The sequence below is a fragment of the Cynoglossus semilaevis genome, chromosome 1, assembly GCF_000523025.1.
Source record: "Cynoglossus semilaevis isolate Cse_v1.0 chromosome 1, Cse_v1.0, whole genome shotgun sequence".
Classification (NCBI taxonomy): Eukaryota; Metazoa; Chordata; class Actinopteri; order Pleuronectiformes; family Cynoglossidae; genus Cynoglossus; species Cynoglossus semilaevis.
In genome coordinates, this window is record NC_024307.1 from 34,498,126 (window position 1) to 34,520,971 (window position 22,846).

Genomic DNA, 22,846 nt, shown 5'->3' on the forward strand with positions numbered 1-22,846 from the left:
ATATATACATACATATATACATACATATATACATACATATATACATACATATATACATACATATATACATACATATATATACATACATACATACATACATACATATATATATATATATATATGTTATCAAGATAACATCTGAATGCACAGTGTTAGATTTCAGTGGTTTTCACATTTGGTTGGGTCTGCAGCAGGAAGCTGATAAGACACCAAATGGCTTGCCCGAGCACACAGCCCCACACATTCAAAGAGAATTTCCCCAAATTCTCTTCACACCAGCTTTTCTAAAAACACCTCTACTCCCTGGGAACAATGGGAGATCTCCCAATCTACCTTCTCACAGGGAACCCCAGCGCCATCCATTCCTTTTGACCTACATGACCACCTGTGGTTGACTGGACTTCATGGCTCCGTCCACTTCCCTTGTAATAACCCCCCACTCAGCAACAAAAGGTTATTCCAACACTGCTGAATTATGGAACAGCAGTGCCACATAGTGGCAACTGCGGGCATCACATGATACAAGAACAATAATATGATTGGCCACAAGAGGCCTAGCCTCTCTCTTCCATTGGGCCTATAAGATTTAAACACACACCCAGGACGCCGAAACCACTCCCCAAAAATACGTATAAAAAGCATAAACCACTGATGACAGAGAGAGACATATTTTAAAGTACTATATAACTTTGTTGTATGTTCGTTGAATATTTCCCCGGTTGTTATTTCGCTTTGTTATTGGACCTGTTTTGCTTGACGTTTGTCAATAAAACAAATCGACCTTCTACCGGCTGCTTCCACTCTTTGCCTGAAGACACCACCACAGCAAGAATCTTTCAACAGTCTTAAGGAGACATTGATCAGATATCAGTTCCATTATCTTTTGTTATTAACTAAAATGTTTTTAATTATTTTAAGTAGGAGTACATCTGGTATTTAAAGGTAAAATGCTCTCAACCCAGCTTCTCCAAAAACACCTTTTCCTCCTCTCACACTCTCTCTTCCTCATAGACATGCGTTCTCACCACATCTCCTCATTCCCTCCCCCTTACCCGTAACTGTTAAACAAGTTTCCAGTCACTAGATGGCACCATTGAAGCTCATTTTATTAATCTCTGGATAATATTACTATATCGGATATCGGCAAAAAGTTAATATGGGACATCCTAATTAAAAGCTAGGGAGGTTTACAGCTAATAATGTATCGTTAGCAACCACTAGGAGAATTATGGTGTCTTAGCATCTCTTGGAACAGATTTACGGGAATGCTTCAGTTTAATTTGAATTTATATTCTCGCAGTATAAACAAAGGTAAAATAAAATTGATTAAATTACCTTAAAAAAAACTAATGACCATTAAGCTCAAAGAAAAATCAAAACGAATAGCGTGCTAACAAAATAGTTTATAGAGGAAGTTTAAAATGGACAAATCTAACATTTGGAGCTAAAGCAACATGTTAAAAAAAAAGGAGGTTTTGTTTACAATGTACATTTGTTAGTCTAAATGTGAATATAAATAAATTGCTGGTTTATAGTTAATGCACTTCATACCTGTACAGTTCACGTCGAGCGAAGGAACTCCTGTACTGGCCACCTAAGTGCCCCGCAGCATCATACACTATACTGCTGCCGGACTGCTGCTGCTGCTGCAGATGGACGCACAGGGGCAACACCACTTCATGAAGACGCTATGCCATAATAAAAAAAACACACACACAAAAAAAAAACAATGTTTCCTGTTGAAAATTATTTATATTAGTCAAATACACAGATACAGAATAGTAGAATCTGAATTTCTGCTCCGATTCTAAGCTCACACTTAAAACGTTTTATTTGTCTTTCACTGCAGTAAAACATTGCTTAAAGTTGAATATTTATTTAAATTGGTGCAGTCAGTCCTCCTCTACCATGTCAAAAAAACATTGAGGGTGTGGCAACGTTTACAAAAACAGATAACAGAAAATAAGATCAATCCAAAGTTTGCAAGCAACAGTTGTATATCACAGCTCGACTACAAACATAGCATATCACCTGACAACGGTAAGCTAACTTGTCTGGGTTAGATTGCTCCCTTCATTTTGAGTATATGAACATATCAAAATTGGCATATTTTAATATTTTAGTCTAATAATAGTTTTACAGGTTATTTAGTTTCTGCTCTCATCTGCCTCGTTTAATTTATGTTTTTTTTTTCCTTAAAGTTGTCTTTTGTGTTTATGAGTAAGCTTTCTATTCGTGTCTCGGCTGCGAAGCAACCAATTGATTTATTTATGCGCATGGGCGCTAAGAAAGCGTAAGCTACTCGGGCAAATAAGATACAGATGACAAACTGCGTCTAGCTTCTCAAGTGTTTATATAATATTAAACAGTGATGGGTGTTCCTTTAACGCTGTGCTAAATCAGCTGCTCTGCTTAGCTTTTGGGTTGTACACGATAGGCTGACAGTCACATACAAGTCAAGCAAATGGTGGCTCCTGGTACAGTCAGCCCCCCCCACACCATCAGAAAGCAGGTGAAAATGTAACGGTTCGTTTTGAGATACAATTCCGGACTTTGGAAGATTATAAAATACCTATGTAGTTGTCGAAACCTTTACTTATGTAAGGAGTGTGCAGACATTCCAAAGACATGAAAACCTGTCACCACATTGTAACGTACATATAAAATTGATCTGACCAGTAAAACCTCTTTAAACAAAAAAAGGACTTTTCAAAATGAAAATCCCACTTTAGGTCTGTTGTCAGATGAACAATATTGAATTGCTGTTTATTTACCTTGTGCATATCATCTTTTAATAGGGCCCCGCTTGTCAGTATGACTTGTCTCAGTGCTGCAAACAAGAAAGAAATCCAATGTGATCATGCTACGGGAACTAGAGACAGGACAGGTAAGACAAGAGGGAGACATCACCTCTAAGGGCTGTAAGGCACGTATCTTGATTGGCCAAGTGGTCTCCTTTCCTGGGGAGTGATGTCCCGCCTGAATCTCCCATGACCGAGGGCTTGTTCCTGCGTGTGGCCAGCTTTTCTACAAGAGGTTCATCAGCTGACAGTCTAGACCGGAGCTGGAGGACAGAGACACATAAGACACGGATAGTAGTCATTTGCACATTTTCTTCATTATATTTCCTATGTTAACCTCCATCCCAATTTTATTGGCGAAGAAATCCAGGGATAAGTTCCAAAAGAAAGAAAAAAAAAAAAAAACCTTTGATGGACCAGAATAAATAAGCCGAGTCTATGCAATCATTTTGTCATTTTGATATCACAAATATTAATTTAAGACTCAATTCATTTATTTACCTGGATCACATTATGTACTGAAAAATGTTGTGTCAAAATATTCTTCTCAACATACATTAAGGCAATAACAGAAAAATATTAAATTGACGCATACATGTGAGTGGCACAAGTTGATGTATTTTAGTCGAAAGTATTTTATTCTCATGGGTGCCAATGCACTCTATATCTCTGGCTTATGCCCACAATGTATGCAGGCTGTAGTTTGCTTGTATTGCCCCCCCCCCCAATGGAATATGGCATGCTGGACTTAAGTGTACCACTGCTGTAACGTTTTAATGGTAACCAGCCTCCAGTCACTAGGTGGCAGCAACATACAGTGGTTTGTATAGATAAAAATATATGTTATCAAGCTCTCAATAGTATTTCAATTTGTGGGGGGTGTGGGTCGAAGGGGGAAAATAATTAAAAAATAAATAGAAAATAATTAAGAACAACTGCATTAACTTAAGACATGGGAACAATTTTTTGAAGGAAGGCTCAGGTAACAGGTTCAGCTCAGTGAGCAGATATTTTGTTGGAACTTGTATTTACTGCCTTGAAAGAAACAATAAACACTTTGCCTTTATTAGTCATCTTTAGTTTTAAAAAAAAAACATTTAACTGTTCTTAAAAATATATTAAACATAGTCAGAACACACTTACTTTGCCAGTGTCGACCCCTGGTGCAATGTCACGCAACAGCTGGCTAAAAAGGAGCTCTGAATGAACTGGGCTTCCCTGTAAGATGCTTGCAGAGGCTCCAGCTACTTGGACCCACAGTTCCAAGGTTCGGTACACCGACACCCGAACTGAACTAATACACAACAAAGAAAGATTTGATACAGAGCTGTTAGACCAAAATCCAAGTTCAAGTTCAAAATATTCAACATTTAAGAATATGAAAATTATCAATTTAAGGTAAGTGATCTAAAAACTACTACTACTGTTTATTGCAAATAATTTGTTTTTGTTTGTTGAACAGAAACAGGTAGAACAATTAAATATTTTTCCACTGGGTGGCAGCAGATGGCTATAAAAACAAAAAAAAAAGGATCAGAGCTGTTGATGAAGAACTAAGTGGATTTTTTTTTTAAATCTTTCTTTAATTCCTGCCAGTAAATCAGTGTTATGTTCCACTAATGAGGCTCCAATTTCACACCAAGTATGTATATTAAAACTAGTACATCATCATTACATATACTTTTTGGGACATTTGTGTTTGGCGGTTTGCTGTGTGACTTTCAATAGTAAAATATGTGTTGTTGCGAAACACTGTACTACACAGTACTTTTGCGAGAGTTCACATCACAAGAAACCTAATTACAGATGAGGCTGGGTCAAATAGAAATAAAGTACGAGAGGTTACTTTGTTACCTGTAGGCTCTTTGTTGTCCGACGCCTGCTTCATGTGAAGGCGTCCAGGAAGCCAAGGTCTGGGAAAACAGTCTTTGCAAAACTAATGTGTACTGGACCATTCCACTACGTACACTGCAAAAGACAGTGTGTACACAGTTCAGCAAACAGTAGCATACAACACACTGTTCATGAAAAATATGACTTATTGTATACTATCACTGCTACAATGGACTGTACAACAAACAACAAATAAAATGACAAAAATATTGAAAAATTAAACAAATTGTCAGTAGTGCTGTGGCAATTAAACATTTTTTTTGTGTGATACTTTTGGAGTTCAGATAAGGATTATACTTAGATTATAGTTAGAGTAAGGGATATGATTAGTCATATATGTTTAACAGTCAAAGTCACTACACAGTATACATTATGTTTATGTGAAGTGCTTACAAAATACAAAAAAGTCTGTGTGTGATTGTGTACTTACACTGTGATTAGTGCAGCCAGGACCTCTAGTGTGCTGGTGTGTATGTTGGGCAGGATAAGCAATCTTACGCTTCCGTCACCTGTTAAATTCTGACAAAGCAGACAACAAATTAAATTCAGCGCAACTTCCTTTTACCCCACATACAAAATGTAAAGGATGGCTGTTAACAGCATTCACCGTTTTTAATAATAATAATATTCATAATAAGTCTTAAAATCATTGGTGCTTACTATGCTTTTACAGCTGACAGCAAGGGCTCGGCACACTAAGTTGAGGACTGGTCTAATGGGCACACGGACAGGTGAGGCTGGATCTGACCTGAGGAGCAAAAACAACAATAACCATTTTTTTTTATAAAAAAACAAACAAATTTTCCTTATGTTTTTATCTGTACCTCTATTATCCCTTTAAAACTCAATGAAAAAAATTGGACATCATTATTACATAAATCATACTTTTGCATAATTCCTTTGTAATGACCTACAAGTTTAATCCCTAAACTCTAGTTAATTTTTTTTAGTGAAAAAAAAAAAAGAAGGGTTAAGACTGTTTTTAAAAATATGGGTGATTGTTACATGTAAAAACCCTCTTACCTGAGAGTGTGTTTAAGTGCTAGACAAACAGATGTGTATCTGTGCTGGAGCTGCAGCAGCGTCAAAGGATCCATTTGGTCAAGGTGAGGAAAAGCCAGCTCAATTCCTGGACCATCATACTGCACTGTTCCATCTGTGAACGCCAAAACCAAAGCACACAAGTAGGAACAAATTTAGGGTTAATCTATGTGAGACACAAAACACAATGTAATACAGATATAGTGTAAACAGTCATTGTTGTTGTAGTGGTAAAAAAAAAAATATATATATATATAAAAAAGAACAAACATTATTACATGCAGTGTTTCCCTGAGGAGCAATTACTCTTAAATATTCAAAGATTCCCTGAACACAGTTGGTCTCCTTCCTTGTCATCATCCAGTAAATAATAATAATAATAATGTCCCTTAAACGTCCCACAATGGGGTGATTTACAGCATGTCTTTACACAGACTCATACACAGGGTGCCGAAAGAGATGCTATTAAGCATATGTGGTTCCTCTGTGAGTCAAACTCAGGAGACTCTGCAGCCTGCTTTCAAGGCAGGCATGCTAACCGCTACACTACGGAACCCGTAGTAGTAACCTTTTGTGGCTCTCATGGTTACCAAAACATGGCACCGATCACCTCACGTATCAGGATGATGTCTTAGCTTAGCCTAGCCTAGGGAGAAAAATGTAATAAAAATTGATTGTGTTCATGCATTGCGTAATATCGATTTCAAGACGCCAATCAAGACCCATTCATTCAAGCCAATCAGGACCCATTAGTTATAAAATAGAATACCATTAATAATGAAGAACGCACCTGTTTCTGAACCTTGATAAATCTCAGCCAACAGTGCATTGGCTGAGGCCACTAAGCAGTGAACCTGGTTTGTCCAGCCCTCTGTTCTGCCAGTGCTGACTCCTCTGTCCAGGAGGCCCCCGAGACAAGGCAAGCGACCGTAGCACTGACTAGCCATCTAAGAACAAGAAATTGAAAGAAAAGACAGTCAGGGCAAATGTTGCAATTTCCAGACTATAAAACACACTTTGAACCATGCAGGTTAAACACTGATGTGGCTAATTTATGGATTTTTACGGGCTAACAAAGCTCATACTGCCAGCGATCAATTACTTTTCTGGTAGGCTACTGTGTGTTATACTAGTAGCATATGTCTGTCTGTGAATGGCTGTGTGCGTATATGTGCGTGTGGCGCGAGAGAGAACAGTTGAAAACAGTTTGAGCCCTGTCATGTTGCATTCTCGTTAAAACACTGTTTATGTTCTGTTGTGCTCGGTGTAGCTGATAATAAAGACCCCAACTTCACTGTTTCTGTTTACCTCTGCCGCGGACAAGATCAAAGTGAAGGGAGTTAGCCCCGGAGCTAATGTTAGCTTCAACCCTGGAGCAGATCACTAAGTCTCTCCTGGGCATTCCAACTACGGTTGCCGAAGCAGGAAAGAGCTAATGTGTAAGTAGTTTTGTGTAAATATCCCATGTTACAACGTGGACACCTGCAGCTTATAGAGAAGTGCGGCCTATATATAAATACACAATAATCTTTTTTAATTTAGTGGGTGTGGCTTACATTCAGATGCGCTCAATAGTCTGGAAATTACGGTAATTTGGGAACAATAAAAAGAACATTAAGAAAAAGAACGAAAATAAGAACAGTAACAACAACAACAAGACAAAGAACATGAAAAGGAAGAAGAACAACAACAGGTAGAACAAGAACCAGAAAAAAGAACAGATATACATATTTCATGAAGAAAGTAGAAAAAACATTAAGCGTCTCGTCCACCACAAAGGCACATGACAAACCTCTTGTGTGTTCTTGTTTGTACAGTCCATTTTGGTTAGGAAATATGCTCCAAGTTTGTCCTAGAAAACATATATATTTGCGTCAATGTCAAAATTCTAACGTAAACAAACAAACAACAAAAAAAGACAAATCATTCTTCATCAACTATGGAATCTTTCTTACCCGGAGAGAGCCACAAGCTCTGGGGTAGTAGGTCATACAGGCCATCATCCCATCCATTGCCCAGAGCTCACACTGGAGTCACAGAAAGAAAAAAAATAAAACAGGTTTAGGTTTAAGGAGCACAACACATTACTTTTAACATAACTTTTCATCAGTAATTAATAAAACCACAATAAATTAGTAGGTACTAGTGTAACCATTTCACTTCTCTTGTTACCACAAGAACTGACTGTCAGGAAATATTATAATACTGTAAATATATGTTTTAAGTCAACTGTTATAGGGTGGGCAGACTGGATGTGGCCCGTTCAGCTTTTTACACCAGCTAAACTTTTCCAAATTATATAATTTATTTATATTATCATTATACTTCTGCCTTTTCCTTGCAATACCCACGTTTCCCCAGTAGATGGCATAGGAAATGAAACATGGGTTCCTGTTCAATTTTAGGACAATTGTGGCCTGCAATTCAAAAAATTTGCCCATGCCTACTATAGGAGAAAAAAGAGAGAGAGAGAGAGCGAACAGAAGAAAAATGGAGAAAATGGGTGAGGAAAAAAAAAAGAGTGAGATAGAGACAGAAAGAAAGATAAATAGAAATGGATTGAAAGAGAAAGTGAAAAACAGAGGAAGAGAAATAGATTTGATTTTGATTTTTAAAATAACACTTTAAAAAACAGGAGGTGTATAAAGTTTTACATTAAGCTGGTCTTGTAGAGTTATACAGCTGTGGGGATGAATAGTGTTACTCGAAATCAGATTTATCAATGAGATCATCAACACTACGCATTTGTAACAGAAGAAAAAACAGTTTATCTGACAAAGTGTGTCTGCAGTGTGTTGTGCGTCACTGTTTGTTTGACGTCTATGTTGTCTCACCTCAGCCTTGAGGCCCAACAGAGACGTTAGTATACCCAGGATGGAGTTGAGGCCCACTTCCCGGCTCAGCTCCGGCAGCTGGGAGGAGTACTGCAGCAAATCCTTCAGAATACTCACAGCTAACTTGATAGTCTGACCTGAGGCATGAGACTAAGACACAGCAGAGGAGGGATGTTTATATTAAAAAAAGAAAAAAAAAAAAGGCAACATCCAAAATAATTTTCAAGCTTGTTTTGGTGTGTTTGTGATACCTGTATGACTTGCTGCAGTGACCGCAGCCAAGAGAGACAATGTTGCTCAAACAAGTCACTGGAGCCATCTTTAACCAGCACAGAGAGCAGGCAAAGTCCCTCAAACCTGTGTATGCACACACATACAAATGTGAACACATACATAAAAAAATAACTCAGATTTTAAATCATTATGAACTGCAATCATTATCCAGTTACTTTTGTAATAGTTTGTTGACGTTGGTGAAATATTTTATTAATCTATTTTGATATACGCTTACAAAGAAAAGATTCAACAGATCCGCCAGTTATCAACATTTGAAATGTTTAAAAATGCCTCTCTCACCTTGTCTTGCTAGAGCCAAGTTTAGCGTTGCTATAACCAACCAATCCACCAACGGTACTTGCACTCTGCAAAAGGTAAGCAAACATGTTAGCTTTGTATACAAACAAAGGCACAGAAAACAGTACCTGTAACACATTGCCGCAGTAACCTCAGATGATTACAGCAAGAAAGCAGGATATGAATAATGAAATTCAAATGCATCATTCAAACCAGTGTAAATGCGGAAACTACATCAAATTTCAAAAATTTTAAAATGATTTTCCTCACCTTGCGAGAATATAGGTTGATAAATACACAGCTATGAAATCAAAAAGAGTAAAGGACTTGAGGCCAACTATAGCCAGGCTTTATTTCCCCCATTAAATTTTAGAAATGTGTTTATAATACATTTTCCCAATTACAAGTTCTTTAGTTGATCATTTAGCAATGAAAGAATATATCTTTGTAAACGAAATATATATATATAAAATATATTTGTATATTTATATAAAATATATATATTATATTTTTAAATTTGTGAACAACAATACGGTTTCATGCCTAGGTTGACTACCACAGATGCAATATTCGCCTTGAAGATGCTGATGGAGCAGTACAGAAAAGGTAAGGAGCTGCATTGTGTATTTGTAGATTTAGAAAAGGCATACGACAAAGTGCCAAGGGAGGAATTGTGGTTTTGTATGAGGAAGTCCGGAGTGGCAGAGAAGTATGTTAGTTTGGTGCAGGACATGTATGAGAATAGTACAACAGTGGTGAGGTGTGCTGTTGGGAGGACAGAAGACTTCAAAGTGGAGGTGGGACTACATCAAGGAACTGAGCCCCTTCTTGTTTGCTTTGGTGATGGACAGATTGACAGATGAGATCAGACAGGAATCCCCATGGACTATGTTGTTTGCAGATGACATTGTGATCTGTAGTGAGAGTAGGCAGCAGCTAGAGAGAGTACATGTGTGTAAACGAAAAGGAAAACAGTGAAATGGTGAGAGCTGGAGAAAAGTGTCAGGAGTGATCTGTGACAGAAGAGTGTCAGCTAAGGTGAAGGGAAAGGTTTACAGGACAGTGGTGAGACCAGCCATGATGTATGGTTTAGAGACAGTAGCAATAGGCAGAAGACAGGAGGAGGAGCTGGAGGTGGCAGAGTTAAAGATGCTAAGATTCTCTTTAGGAGTGACAAGAATGGACAGGGTCAGGAATGAGGTCATTAGAGGGACAACACAGACAGGAAGGTTTGGAGAAAAAGCTAGAGAAGCCAGATTGAGATGGTTTGGACATGTGCAGAGGAGGGACAGTGGATACATTGGTAGAAGAATGTTAGAGATGGAGCTACCAGGTAGGAGACAAAGAGGAAGACCAAAGAGGAGATATATGGATGCAGTGAGGGAGGACATGCAGATAGTTGGAATCAGAGTAGAAGATGCAGAGAACAGGGAGAGATGGAAAACACTGATTCGCTGTGGCAACCCCTGAAAAAAGGGACAAGCCAAAAGGAAAAGAAGAAGATATATATTTTATATTTTAAAATATAAAAGTATATTTGTGTGTGTTTACATTTGACTGGATAATTTGGTAAATAGTAAGTAATTCGAAAATATAAATATACAATAATGACTTGAAAGATTGCTGTCCGTAGTACTTGGATTATTGCATTGTGTAATGAATGTTACTGTATGCTGTGTTTCTTTACTTTACACTCCTATTGTATTGCAGGGGTCACCTACCTTTTTGAAACCGAGAGCTACTTCAAGGGCATTTAGTAATCTGAAGAGCTACTTGTTTAATACAGGCTTTCCAAACAATGTAATAAGTTCTGGGACATACAATAGGAGACACTCTTCTTACCATTGTCATTACATCCATTTAAATATCATTGCAAGTTTAACTGATTCAACCATTTTTAACCCTCTTGTTGACTAGTTTTATTATTTGAAAATACCCTGCAGGCACCTTAAGTACTCCAGGGGTCTACCAGGTTGGTCACCACTGTTGTATGGGTTCTCAGTGGACACTGGCTTATGAACCTCATAATGTATACGAGGTAATGTTTGTTTGTTTTTTTTTTAAAGAAGAACGTTCAGCTAAGGCTACACTCCTGCCCACTGTCCAAGAGAGTCCACATGTGCTCCGTCACGTGTGTAGTAATACTTGTAATTAGTACGCAATACGCAGTATCAAACATTATCATTATAATTGGTAACACGTTTTAATTTCCAGCTAACACGCAAATGTTACACGAGTAAACACGAGATTAGAATAACGCTGGAAAGAAGTATGGACATTTGGACTGAAACAGCGTGTTAAAGAATAGGCGCTTCTAGCAAATTGTATCGCACGAAAGGGTGCCGCCTCACATTATCTACTTCTTCACCAATTCAGATCTAATTTTTAATTTTTGTAACACCAGCTCGGTAAACAACAAAGCATATAGCAGCTAAGCAGCAGGTTCATGGTTAGCTTTAAGGCTAAGTCGCTCTTATAAACACCGTCTACCTGAGTTGACAAAACGCCATGTTCTCTGTAGCTGGCCAACACTGCGGGTAAGTGTTCTGGACGCTGGTCCTTCAGAACCGACACCAAACCTTCAGTTAGTCGCAATACTGAGGAGCCATGCAGCCAAGCCGTTGACGCCATCTTACTTCTAAACTGACGTTGCTGCTATGCGACGGTATGACGTTGATTTAGTGAGCCCTTTGTTGTGGTCTGAGCGAAGTCGTGATGTTTAAGGCAGTTCCAAACTTGAAGACATCGTTAGTAGTTTTGTAGAATTCGAACGAGGTATCTTGGACCGGGGTTGTCTGGACCAAGTCATTGTGTAGTTTGTGTTGGGACAAGATCTAACAAGACACCACACCGATGGCAAATGAGCGGCTGAGAGCCCTGGAGGACGTGGAGAAGGAGATAGCGATGATTCTGCAGTGTGCCGGCAAGAAGGCTCTTTTTTATTTACACTACATATATTCCATTAATAACGAGGCATATGCAGTACAGTGACATTCCTGCATCCAAATACTACTGGGTTGCACAGGGTGTTTCCCCGAGTGGCATTTTCCAGTCAATTATTTACGATATTTGTTTTGATTTGAAAAAAAAAATCTTTGCAGGTAATATCGTTCTGGAGCTCTCCAAAGACAAACACAACGCCAGCCTTCTGGACAGACAGTTGGGCCAGTTTCAGAGTTCGGTCAACAAGGTGGAGAGTGAACTCAGCACTCAGATCCGCTACCTCACACAGGTGAACACAGGCTTGTACTTTTACGTTGTCCATTGTATCACCACTCACAACCTACTGTGTCCAATAAAGACCATCTGTAGTTGTACACAAACCAGGGTCAGCCAGTAACTAGATCAGGATCTAGTGGTAGATCGCGAAGGGAGTGCTAATTAAATTACATGTGCAATAAAGCTACATGCCTTTAATCAGTAGCTAAACATGTGATGTGCATAAAACGTCAGTTAATATTGAGTTGTGTTATTATTAGTAAATATATGTTAACATTTTAATGTAGGTAGATCACTTGAGGGATTTTTATTACAGGGAAAGTTTTATATCTTAAGTTTTATATTCTTTTCAGTTATTTTTTAGAAGGACAATTTCTCCCTTCGAGTGGATTAGAAAAGTTTTCGTTTTTCAAAAAGCCAGGGTAATTAGGAATGTAAAAACTCATGGTTATTGTGATTATGTGAGTATCAAGAGATCTCAATCAAAAGTGCAAACTTTAAATTAAACCTGTTTCACATATCTTTAAAACATTAAAAGATAGGAAAAACCAGGAACCAGGAACCCCCCCCCCCCAGAAAAACAGTGTTTTTCAATATCATAATAGACATTAGTACCATGAGGTTGATGTTGTAATCATGTTCTCCATTAACATTATAAATCTCTGCATCTTTGATTTCTCCTATGATAGAATATTATTGTAAATATTCATTTTTCTTTTTTTCGCCTTTTATTTACTGGCAAAAGGGCCTTCCACACATGTATATTTTATTCTGTACAGCAACTCTGTCAACAAGCACTATATGATGATGTTCATTAAAGCAGGGGTCCCCAACCTTTTTTGCGCCACGGACCGGTAAAATGTCTGAAGTATTTTTTCACAGACCAGCCTTTAAGGTGTGGCAGATAAATACGACTATCATACGCTATGATACAAAATGATACGACCGGCATAAAAACAGGTAGTTTCTAATTATAATAATAGACGTTAAGCCACTGTGTATGCTACTTTATTAGCAGTGTCCTCATAATATCGCGCTTGTCTTTTAATGCAGAGCTCTTGGCGAAGACGTTTTGAAGGCTTCATTCCCTCGTTAGAGCAGTGGTTCTCAATTATTTTCTGTCATGACCCCCCGGTGGGAACAGAAATGTTTTCACGCCAAGGCATTGGTTTTTTTGTTCATTTTGCTAGCTTGGGGGGTTTATTTCAGCGGTAATGTATTATGTGTTATCAACCGGAGCAGACCTTTTAAGAAGGTAGCGGATGTAGGTAAGACATGTGACCGAGGCAAGCATCTTGACATGTATCAAGTGTGAGTCATAGACAAATGCGATGGAGAGAATCTGTTAATTCTTCAAAATAAAACATTGCTCAGAATCAGATAATAAATAAAATGGAAATGATGTAAGTTATGCATTCTTTCTGTGCTGCCCAGTACCAACTGACCCACGAACCAGTGCCGGTCTGCGACCCGGGAGTTGTGGAACCACTGCTTTAAAGGGCATATGCATTAGCAAAGGGTTGCACTGCATTCAAGAGACTGGAAGCTAAGCTTTAAGACAGCTTTACGGTCAAAAGTCTTCATATATGCTTTTACAATAATTCTCATATTTCTTTCTGTAGGTTGCTACTGGCCAGCCTCATGAAGGCTCGACGTATTCAGCGAGGAAGGACTGTCAGATGGCCATGAACAGAGCAGAGTACACCAAAGTCAAATTGGTAGAACTTGGACGTACGTGTGAAGTGATGCTGGAACAGCAGCTACAGCAGCCATGATGACTAACGGACACTATCATATATATATATAGGCCTTTGTTTGTTCAGATGTTTCATATTCTGGACTTTTCAAGTATACGAAGAAATGTTAATGTCTGTCAAATATCTTGTTTTTTTTCCCCAATGAATTTTGCATTTCTAAGCCTCTCATTTGTGTGGTCTAATTTGTTAGTGTACAGTAGCACATCTGTCAAATCAATCCTATGATAGTGAAGTGATGGTACATTAGTCCACTGCAGGATGTCAAAATATCAAACAACAGCTAACTGTCAAATTCATTAAACCATGAAAGATAGATAGATAAATAGGTAAGTATGTCAAACAACAGCTAACTGTCAAATTCATGAAACCATGAAAGACAGACATAGGTAGATAGGTAAGTATGTAGATAGGTAAGTAGGTAGATAGATACTTTTGTAAAATAATAAAATTAGGGACACACAATTGTTTTTAATGCATAGTTTGAGTTAAACTTTATATGGTTAAGTATGAGTATTTAATTCACTAACTAACAAAAGCCAAACAAATACTACATGAACACAATTAAGTGTAAACTACATAACCTGGCTGTCCTCAGACTTAGTCCACGAGTAGTGGGTCGTGTAGCGTATGTATGGGTTCTTTGCGGACCTAGTTGCTTGTTGGTGTCTCACGATCTGGCAACACTTCGTTACTTCTCGTTACTTTCCCCCAAGAAAGTGCCTCGAAGCGTCTGTGCCTGTAGTAAAACACCATTCTCACTGAAACAGTCAGGACCAGAAGAATTTGGTGGTCTTGGTGTAACAGTGCAGTGGCGTTGCCCTGCCTGATAGGGGCAACAGCAGTCTGGTGTGACAGCGTGCAGCGTGTGGAACAAAAAGAAGTAGCGTGTCAGAAAGCTAAGGGAACGCCCTAACTGCGGTTGTCTGGGAAAAACGCCGGTCTGTAGAACAGCAGTTTGATTTATCGCACGTGGGCTTTAAGTGTTGCTTCGTGGATAGAGCAGCCATGGCTAACTGTTTTTCCATGGGGACTGTTAGGGGGAGTGTTTTGCCGCTGTTGCTGCTGTTTCTGCTGCTGCCACCGCTGCAAGGTAGGGATGTCGGTGGGCTCTCAGCTGCGGTGCAGCTCTCTGGCCCGAGGCTGGCCTACAACACTCATTCATTTTTATTTAAGTTTACGTTGCCAGAGTAACAACGTGCTCTCATCCATACGAGCTGTTTGTAGCACTGCTCCTATAACACGAAGAAGTGAATTCACTTTCTCCTATTCACTTTGTGGCAGTCTGTAATGTATTTAATTACGTAGTGTAATCGTATAATAGATATATTTTTAAAAAAAATATGTATTTAATCACACCAACATTGTCTATTACTGTTTTACTTTCGTGTATCGATCCGTTCACTACATATATCCGTAGTAGCACTGAAAACAACCATAGTTTGTGTGATTGTGTATTCGTGTTGAATGGAATATTGTAGGTTTTAGCATAACTGGATTGGTCGATTTATTGTTTTTACTGACTGAATTTTAAAGAAAATTATCCCCGGAGCAATGTGTAAATATGAGCAAGCAGAAGGGAAATTAAAAAAAACAACAACAATAAACCATGTCCCTACACTCTGTTGTGTGTTCGTCTGAATTGAGACGCATCGATCTACCGGACATTTGTTCGGAACTGGGGTCCGTTTCTTGAAGCGGGCTTAGTGCTAAAGAGAGTTCGTTAACTCTGTATTAGAGGGAACTCTGACTTTCAGGTTTCACGAAGTCGGCTAGACCGTGACGCTGACTTGGGTGCTATGGCCACATACGCCGTGGAGAAAACCGGCTCCGTAGCAATTTTAAGGTCCTTAAGTCCGAGTTAAGCAGACTTGAGGACCAGTCATATGCAGGGCGTGGCCGTTTGTTGAGGAGCCTGCGGACATCGCAGCTCAGTTGCTTAGAAGAAATTGATACCAGGAAACGGATGCAAGGTTTCCTTAATAACATAGGTGATGCTGAGAACGTAGTCGAGGCAACTGTGTGCGGATGTGGGCGGAGCGTTGCCGTTGCGCTGAAACGCACACTTTCAGCAGTGCTCTGTGAAGAAAGGTGCAAGTTTGAAATTGGTACATCACTACTGCATAGTGATGTGTTGTTCGCGAGTGATTCGTTCAAAATGAACGAATCTTTCATATGACTCGTGACCCCCGAGTCATGAAATATTTGTTCATATTGAACTCACGAATCACTCACAAATAACTCACTGCGAATTAATCTTTCACTACGAACGAATTACTCTCTGCGAAATAATATTTCACTGTGAACTAATCTTTCAATACGAACTAATTACTCTGCAAACTAATATTTCATTGCAAACGAATCACTCTCTATGAACTAATCTTTATCTGTGAACTAATCTTTCGCTGTGAACTAATCTTTTGCTGTGAACTAATCACTATGAACGAATCATTCTCCGTGAACTAATCTTTCACTCCGTTCTCGCAGATTCGTTTCATTTGTCACACGCCAGAGAGCTCGGGTCTCTTTTGCTCTCATTCATCTTCACATTGTGGTGTGTTTTTTTTTCTTAGCCTTTCGCATGGCTTCAATTGCTTATGGCATTTTGTGTACTTTGTAGACTTTGTCAGCGGAAGCAAACCATGTTCAGTATTTAGTGTCGGAGAACCGCAGCCTTCTTTACAACGCCCACAATAAGGCTAAAGCGCCACCTGCTGTAAAACGAATGAAATGATACTGTTCAGAGTCCAAGATTCGAATCAATAAAGAGTCGGACTTCCCTTCACTACGACTGCAACACATCAGCAAAGTGTCTGTATTAATAAGTAGTTGACAGTAGTTAAATTACAGTAAAGTAGTTATTAACAGAAGTATGGAAGTGCTTAGGAGCAGTGGCAGTAGATTTTCTGACTAGGTTGTTTAACTGAATTTTAGAGACCGAGAAGATGCCTGATGAGTGAAGGAAAAGTGTTATGGTGCCAATTTATAAGAAGGCTGATGTACAATTGTAACAAATACAGCGGGATAAAGTTGATGAGCCATACAATGAAGATTTGGGAACGAGTAGTGGAAGCTAGGTTGAGGCAGGAAGTGGAGATTTGTGAACAACAGTATGGTTTCATTTATTTATGGATTTCTGGATGCAGTGAGGGAGGACATGCAGATAGTTGGAGTCAGAGTAGAAGATGCAGAGAACAGGGAGAGATAGAAAATGTTGATTGGCTGTGGCAACCCCTGAAAAAGGGACAAGCCAAAAGGGAAAGAAGAAGTTGACAGTTAAATTATAATTTCATACAAAAAACTGTCTTGTGTAATTTGAATATCATTTCCCTAATAGTCCACAGACCACAGCGGAATTATTCAGACATATGAAGAGACAACTAACGTCTGGGAAGATGATCACACTGATCTTTTAGCCCCAACAGGGGGCAGAAGTTATTCTTCCCTGTTTCAACGACATTTCTGTATTTGGTCTTTTTGTATTTGCTGCCCAGTCCTTTTTTATCTCTGTTGGGTTAAATCTGGATTAAAATTTAAAACGGGCAGGTGTGGACACGGCGAGATATATATATATATATATATATTGATAATTTTACACACTTGGGCTGAACAGTTCTGCAATTAACGGGGACTAATAACTTTCCCATTTATACTCACGCATTCAATTCGTTACCAAGCCTTTTCACTGTCTCCTGTGGCTGTGACACGGTTGCCCTTTTTATTTTACAGTGTGTCGTAATCGTTATAGACATGCAACAGTATTTCTCGCTCCACGACATGGTTCGTGTTATATGAGTTCAATTCAGGAAGCCTTCATATGTAGTCGGACACGAGCGCCACTCAAACTTAACTTAACCTAGTCTTCCAAGAGCTAATTGTAATCCGCTTTTGTGAAACCAGAAAGTCATACTTGGACCTCTCCGGCTTCCAGAAGCCAGAGCTGTGACAAATTCGACAACGAAGTTTAAGCTATAATAATAATAATAACAAAAAAAAGTCTTTATTGTCATTGTAACATGGGGATACAACAAAATTGAACCTCTGCTTTTAACCCACCTTACTTACTTACTTATTTTTAACTTTACAGTTAAAAAATAAAATAACCAAGATCTCTGTTATATGTATTTATGTTATATATGTATATATCTCTAGAGTCGAATGCTGAGGAAGCAATTTTCATTTAGCACCTAATTTTAGTCACCAAGCAATTAAAAAAAAACCCAAAACATGTGTTTGATGTCAGTTTGTAGGACATTTTTTATAATTACTTATTAGTAGCTAATCATTGCTAGTACTAGAAGGTTGTGCAAACAATTTCATGTCACACAGCAGGTGTCACTAAACCCTGGTCCTGGGACCAGTGCCTGTCCACAGGTCGTTTGGTACCAGGCTGCAGTGGTACACGGTGAAAAATTGTACTTCAGTTTTACGAATTTACCTCATTAACAAAAACAGTCATATTCCTTTACTTTTTTGTTTTTTCTTTCTTAGTTTTTTATATTCTGGAAATGTTTCAAAACAATAGGTCATTTAGATTCTGTTACAGAAAGAAGTTGAAAATATAGTAATAATAATATAAGTTTTATTTAGAAAATGTATTGATCCTTCAAAGATGGCACAGCATAGCTAGTCCGTAGTAATGGCTGATACCGGCCACTGGTCCTTTGGTAAAAAAAAAACAAGGTTGGGGACTGCTGTTATACAGCACTGAATGACTAAGCAAAACCAACCAGACCAACAAAGAAGTTATCATCAAGGCATCATCAAGTTGCCTACCAGGCTTTAATAATTTTAATGGAAACTGTGTTGAAGAAGATACATTTTCTCTTGTAGCACTACTCTTTGATCATAGGTAAATGAATGTGAGCATGAATGTTGTTTTTCATATGCAATAAACTGGTGAACTGGCTATGTGGGAGTACCCCGCCTTCGCCTGTTGATCGCTGGGATTGACCCGAGTGCCTACCACTCGATTCTTTAAAGGAATTAAGGGTAGATAGATAGTAGTTAGAGTGGCGCTTTGGCCCAGAGGCAATGTCTCTGTCATTGGTGTGGAACCCCAGGGTTCACCTCCTGGGCGAGTTCGAATCCCGGTTAGGTACGATTGGTACCTTCCAGTGGACTCACCACCCGCAGGAAGGTTTAGGGGGGTTGGTATGGTGCAATGTGATTTGGGTGGCGACTGCTGCCCCCGCGACCTGGTGAAAATGGATGGATGGATGATTGGATGGATGGATGGATAGATAGTAGTTAGATAGTTAGAAAGATGGGTCTTGCGGCAGCGTTGCATTGTAAGCTGCCTTTATAACAGCTCAACAAAGGTTGTATCTAAATGATATACATAGATTGCATCTGACAAATAAACAGAGCTACCCCATCATCTTATTTGTCCTTTCGAGAAGTTGGGATCTGCATAGCAGGTTTGAGAACCAACAACAAACAGTACGCTTTAATCACAGCTTAATGGTGACCAACAGGGGAAAAAACAGCGGGGCAAAAAAGTATTTAGTCAGCCACCAATTGTGCAAATTCTCCCACTTAAAAAGATGAGAAGGGCCTGTAGTTTTTATCATAGGTACACGTCAACTGTAAGTATTTGGTCAATAACATAGGTTCATCTCAATACTTTGTTATATACCCTTTGTTGGCAATGACAGAGGTCAATTGTTTTCTGTAAGTCTTTACAAGGTTTTCACACACTGTTGCTGGTATTCTGGCCCATTCCTCCATGCAGATCTCCTCAAGAGCAGTGACGTTTTGGAGCAGTTGCTGGGCAACACAGACTTTCAACTCCCTCCAATTTTCTAGGGTTGAGATCTGGAGACTGGCTCAGCCACTCCAGGACCTTGAAATGCTTCTTATGAAGCCAATCCTTCATTGCCCAGGCAGTGTCTTTGGGATCATTGTCACGCTGAAAGACTAGGCCATGTTTCATCTTCAATGCCCTTGCTGTTGGAAGGATGTTTGCACTCAAAATCTCACGATACATGGCCATTCATTCTTTCCTTAACACAGATCGGCCGTCCTGGTCCAGTTGGTGGCTGACTAAATACTTTTTTGCCCCACTGTACAGTGGCTGCTGTTGGTCAAAGACCAAAAGACGGAGGAAGAAAGGTATTTTAGGGGTGTGCTGTTAACCCCAAAAAACAACACAAACAAAAGAAAGCAAATGTAGCACAACCCAATGTCAATCTAATGTATGGCATACAGCTGGCAAATTCAAATTTCAAGCTGTATTGTACGTTTAGCACTGCATGACATTGTATTCGTTTGCTCTGCGTTTTAACTCGTTCCCTTGTGCAATTTGTTTTATTGCGTAACGTGAGTTTCTCTGGGGAGAAAACTTGACTTGGGTCCGGAAGGTTCCAGGTTGAAGGTTCCACTGGTGCTTAATTATTATTAACAGAGACATGAGCCCTCAAAAGTTCAGTGCACTTAGACATTGTCATGTCTGTCTGTTCCCTTTTCCTGCTGTCTGCTTTGTGGTTGGTAATCTGTGTGATCACACTCACCTGTGTCTGTAATTAGCTTCACTTGTGTCACCTGGTGCTCCCTGTATATATACCTCTCTCCCTCACTCTGCCCTTGTTGGATCATTGTAGTGGGATTATTGTAGTTTGGATCAGTGTGTCAGTTAGTGACTGTTTTCATGAGCGCTGTCTTTGTGAGCGCTGTATCTTTCGTGCCAGCGTTGTGTCGAGCTTTTTGTTGTAGCTGTTCCCAGTTTGTTCCCGAGCAAGTCCGTTGCTGTGCTCAACTCCCTTCGTGTTCTCAGCTCTGCTCGACTTTGTATATGCTTCAGTCCTGGTTTTTGGAATTTAGAACCTTCAAATAAACTACCTGCATTTGGGTCCTGCCTGCTTCCTGCAATGTCGATGCCCACACGTGACAGACAATCTGTTTTCAGGGATTGACACATGGGTTAGCTGCCAAAACAAAAACAGTCTGATCATAAATAAGTGCTTTTAAATAATAAATGATATTAAATGCTAGCCAAAATGCAAAGAATTGGCAATGAACAGACAATACTCTGAACTCGCATACTGTGCATAAGTGCCTATGTCACTGATCTACGCTAACACAGAGGTCACATGTCTTACCTACATCCGCTAACTTCTTAAAAGAAGTTGGAGCCGGTAACACATAATACATTACAGCAAAGTTGAAACCTCTAAGTTAGCAAAATGTACAAAAAACAAACATCTTCTTAGTGCAACGTAAAAGAGCCAATGAGGAGACAGAAGTAGAGCCTTCGTCTTCAAAGAAAAAGAAAGCTGCATTTAACAGACAATTCCAGGAGTCCTACTTGAAATATGGATTTATTGAGACAGGTTGTTCCCACGCACCGAGCCCGCGCTGCATAATATGTGGCGAACAGCTCTCTAATGAGGCAGTGAAGCCTTGAAAACTGCTTCACCACTTGAAGGAGACCAAACATTCTGCATTCACAGACAAGTGCGATGTTACAAGGACGCTGCTAATAAAGTAGCACACACTTGACGTTTATTAGTATATTGAGAAAATACCAGTTTTTTATGCCAGTCATATTTAATTTGTTAGTATTTATCCACCACACCTTAAAGGATGGTCCGTAAAAAAAAAAAAAAAATTCAGACGTTTAACCGGTCCAGGCGCAAAAAGTTTGGGGACTGCTGTCCTTGGTGACAGACATTTTTTGTCACAAAGACTTTTTCACTTCCAGCACTGATTTAGGCCAGTGGTTCTCGATTATTTGCTGTCATCCCGTAGAGGACAGGATTTTTTTCATGCCATTCCAAAATGAAATACTGTTGATAACCTGATAATATGTATTTTCTTATCTGGACAAACCACTGTTTGAGTTGCTGCCCTCTACTGACTGTAGGCTTGTTTATCATCATAAAGCATTGTATGCAGCACTATTTGAGAAGTTCTGGTTCAAGCCAATATTCCGGCTTTAAATGAAGCCATGCCGTTTACAGCTAGGACTGTGACCGGATTATGTTACTGAATTTACTGCATTTAAATAAACAATGCAAACTTGCTGTTTTGACAGAGTATAAGCACACTGCTCAAGGACAGGCCTTGTATGACCACTGTGCACTATCTAAAATAATTAAAAACAAGTGTAGTTTTTGTCAGATTGAGACTGATGTATGCGTTTCCATCTTTTTCTCCTTTTTTAGTCCTGTCTCAGGATGCTTTTGATCTGAGTGATGCTCTGAGTGACGATGACAGTAAACCAGGTAAGTATAATCTCAGTACAGTCTCTGCAGGTGTATTTAACTTCAAATGTCAAGTCAGTGTGGCTTTAATGAACACACTGTACAGGTGATGTACACAGACACCTGCGGTGTAGTTGTTTGTCATTATGTTCAGGGGTGCAGTGAAATTGAGGGTTCTCCCACAGAGCGTCCGTACACCACAAAAAAAATGTTTAAAAAAAATGACCAACCAAGAAGAATGCAAGAGACGGAAATAAAAGCAACGCAAGGGAGAAACAGTATAGAGATTTTACGATTACTTGTGATGTGCGGATCGATCCTGAAATATCGATACTTCCGATTCTGGATCTTTATGCTCTGAAATCGATTCTGAAATCCAAATATCGATACTTTTGATAACTTACGCATTCTGAGATGAGGCGTATCCTAAACAGAAACATGGTGAAAAGTATCCAAATTATTGAGATGTTGTCTAAGTGACGCTCGGTTGGTCGGACTACTTCTTCTTCCGCCTGGGTGTGTGCGTC

General features: G+C 39.2%; 3 protein-coding genes across 4 annotated transcripts in view; 2 read left to right on the forward strand and 1 right to left on the reverse strand.

Annotated features, from left to right (window-relative positions):
• Positions 1-11,797, reverse strand: part of pelp1 (proline, glutamate and leucine rich protein 1) — a 22,886-nt gene extending 11,089 nt beyond the window's left edge. The window contains exons 1-15 of the mRNA XM_025062362.1: positions 11,633-11,797; positions 9,146-9,210; positions 8,821-8,926; positions 8,570-8,719; positions 7,691-7,762; positions 7,528-7,587; positions 6,526-6,682; positions 5,718-5,850; positions 5,355-5,442; positions 5,125-5,213; positions 4,656-4,769; positions 3,945-4,095; positions 2,911-3,064; positions 2,775-2,830; positions 1,552-1,688 (exon numbers count right to left, since the gene is read on the reverse strand). Coding sequence (XP_024918130.1) covers positions 1,552-1,688; positions 2,775-2,830; positions 2,911-3,064; positions 3,945-4,095; positions 4,656-4,769; positions 5,125-5,213; positions 5,355-5,442; positions 5,718-5,850; positions 6,526-6,682; positions 7,528-7,587; positions 7,691-7,762; positions 8,570-8,719; positions 8,821-8,926; positions 9,146-9,210; positions 11,633-11,773 — 1,673 coding nt within the window. The 5' untranslated portion in view covers positions 11,774-11,797. The remainder of the gene's footprint in view (positions 1-1,551; positions 1,689-2,774; positions 2,831-2,910; positions 3,065-3,944; positions 4,096-4,655; positions 4,770-5,124; positions 5,214-5,354; positions 5,443-5,717; positions 5,851-6,525; positions 6,683-7,527; positions 7,588-7,690; positions 7,763-8,569; positions 8,720-8,820; positions 8,927-9,145; positions 9,211-11,632) is intronic.
• A 20-nt stretch (positions 11,798-11,817) lies between these two features.
• On the forward strand, positions 11,818-14,278 carry med11 (mediator complex subunit 11). The gene is made up of 3 exons (XM_008328593.3): positions 11,818-12,065; positions 12,244-12,374; positions 13,984-14,278. Exons 1-3 carry the CDS (start codon positions 11,996-11,998, stop codon positions 14,134-14,136), a joined length of 354 nt encoding a protein of 117 aa, XP_008326815.1. The 5' UTR covers positions 11,818-11,995; the 3' UTR covers positions 14,137-14,278.
• Positions 14,279-14,504: 226 nt separating this feature from the next.
• LOC103392051 (CD99 antigen-like protein 2) overlaps positions 14,505-22,846 on the forward strand; it is a 15,448-nt gene continuing 7,106 nt past the window's right edge. Inside the window, exons 1-2 of one of the 2 annotated variants that reach the window (XM_025062668.1) lie at positions 14,505-15,208; positions 22,281-22,340. In XM_025062668.1, coding sequence (XP_024918436.1) covers positions 15,124-15,208; positions 22,281-22,340 — 145 coding nt within the window. In that variant the 5' untranslated portion in view covers positions 14,505-15,123. The remainder of the gene's footprint in view (positions 15,209-22,280; positions 22,341-22,846) is intronic. The other variant, XM_025062667.1, reaches the window with a different exon arrangement.

What these genes read in the sequence shown, in the direction of transcription:
- med11 (XM_008328593.3), top strand. Translation starts at nt 11,996, where the DNA reads ATGGCAAATGAGCGGCTGAGAGCCCTGGAGGACGTGGAGAAGGAGATA. An exon ending in GATGATTCTGCAGTGTGCCG is followed by an intron (nt 12,066 to 12,243) that starts GCAAGAAGGCTC and finishes AAATCTTTGCAG; the next exon opens with GTAATATCGTTCTGGAGCTC. An exon ending in AGATCCGCTACCTCACACAG is followed by an intron (nt 12,375 to 13,983) that starts GTGAACACAGGC and finishes TTCTTTCTGTAG; the next exon opens with GTTGCTACTGGCCAGCCTCA.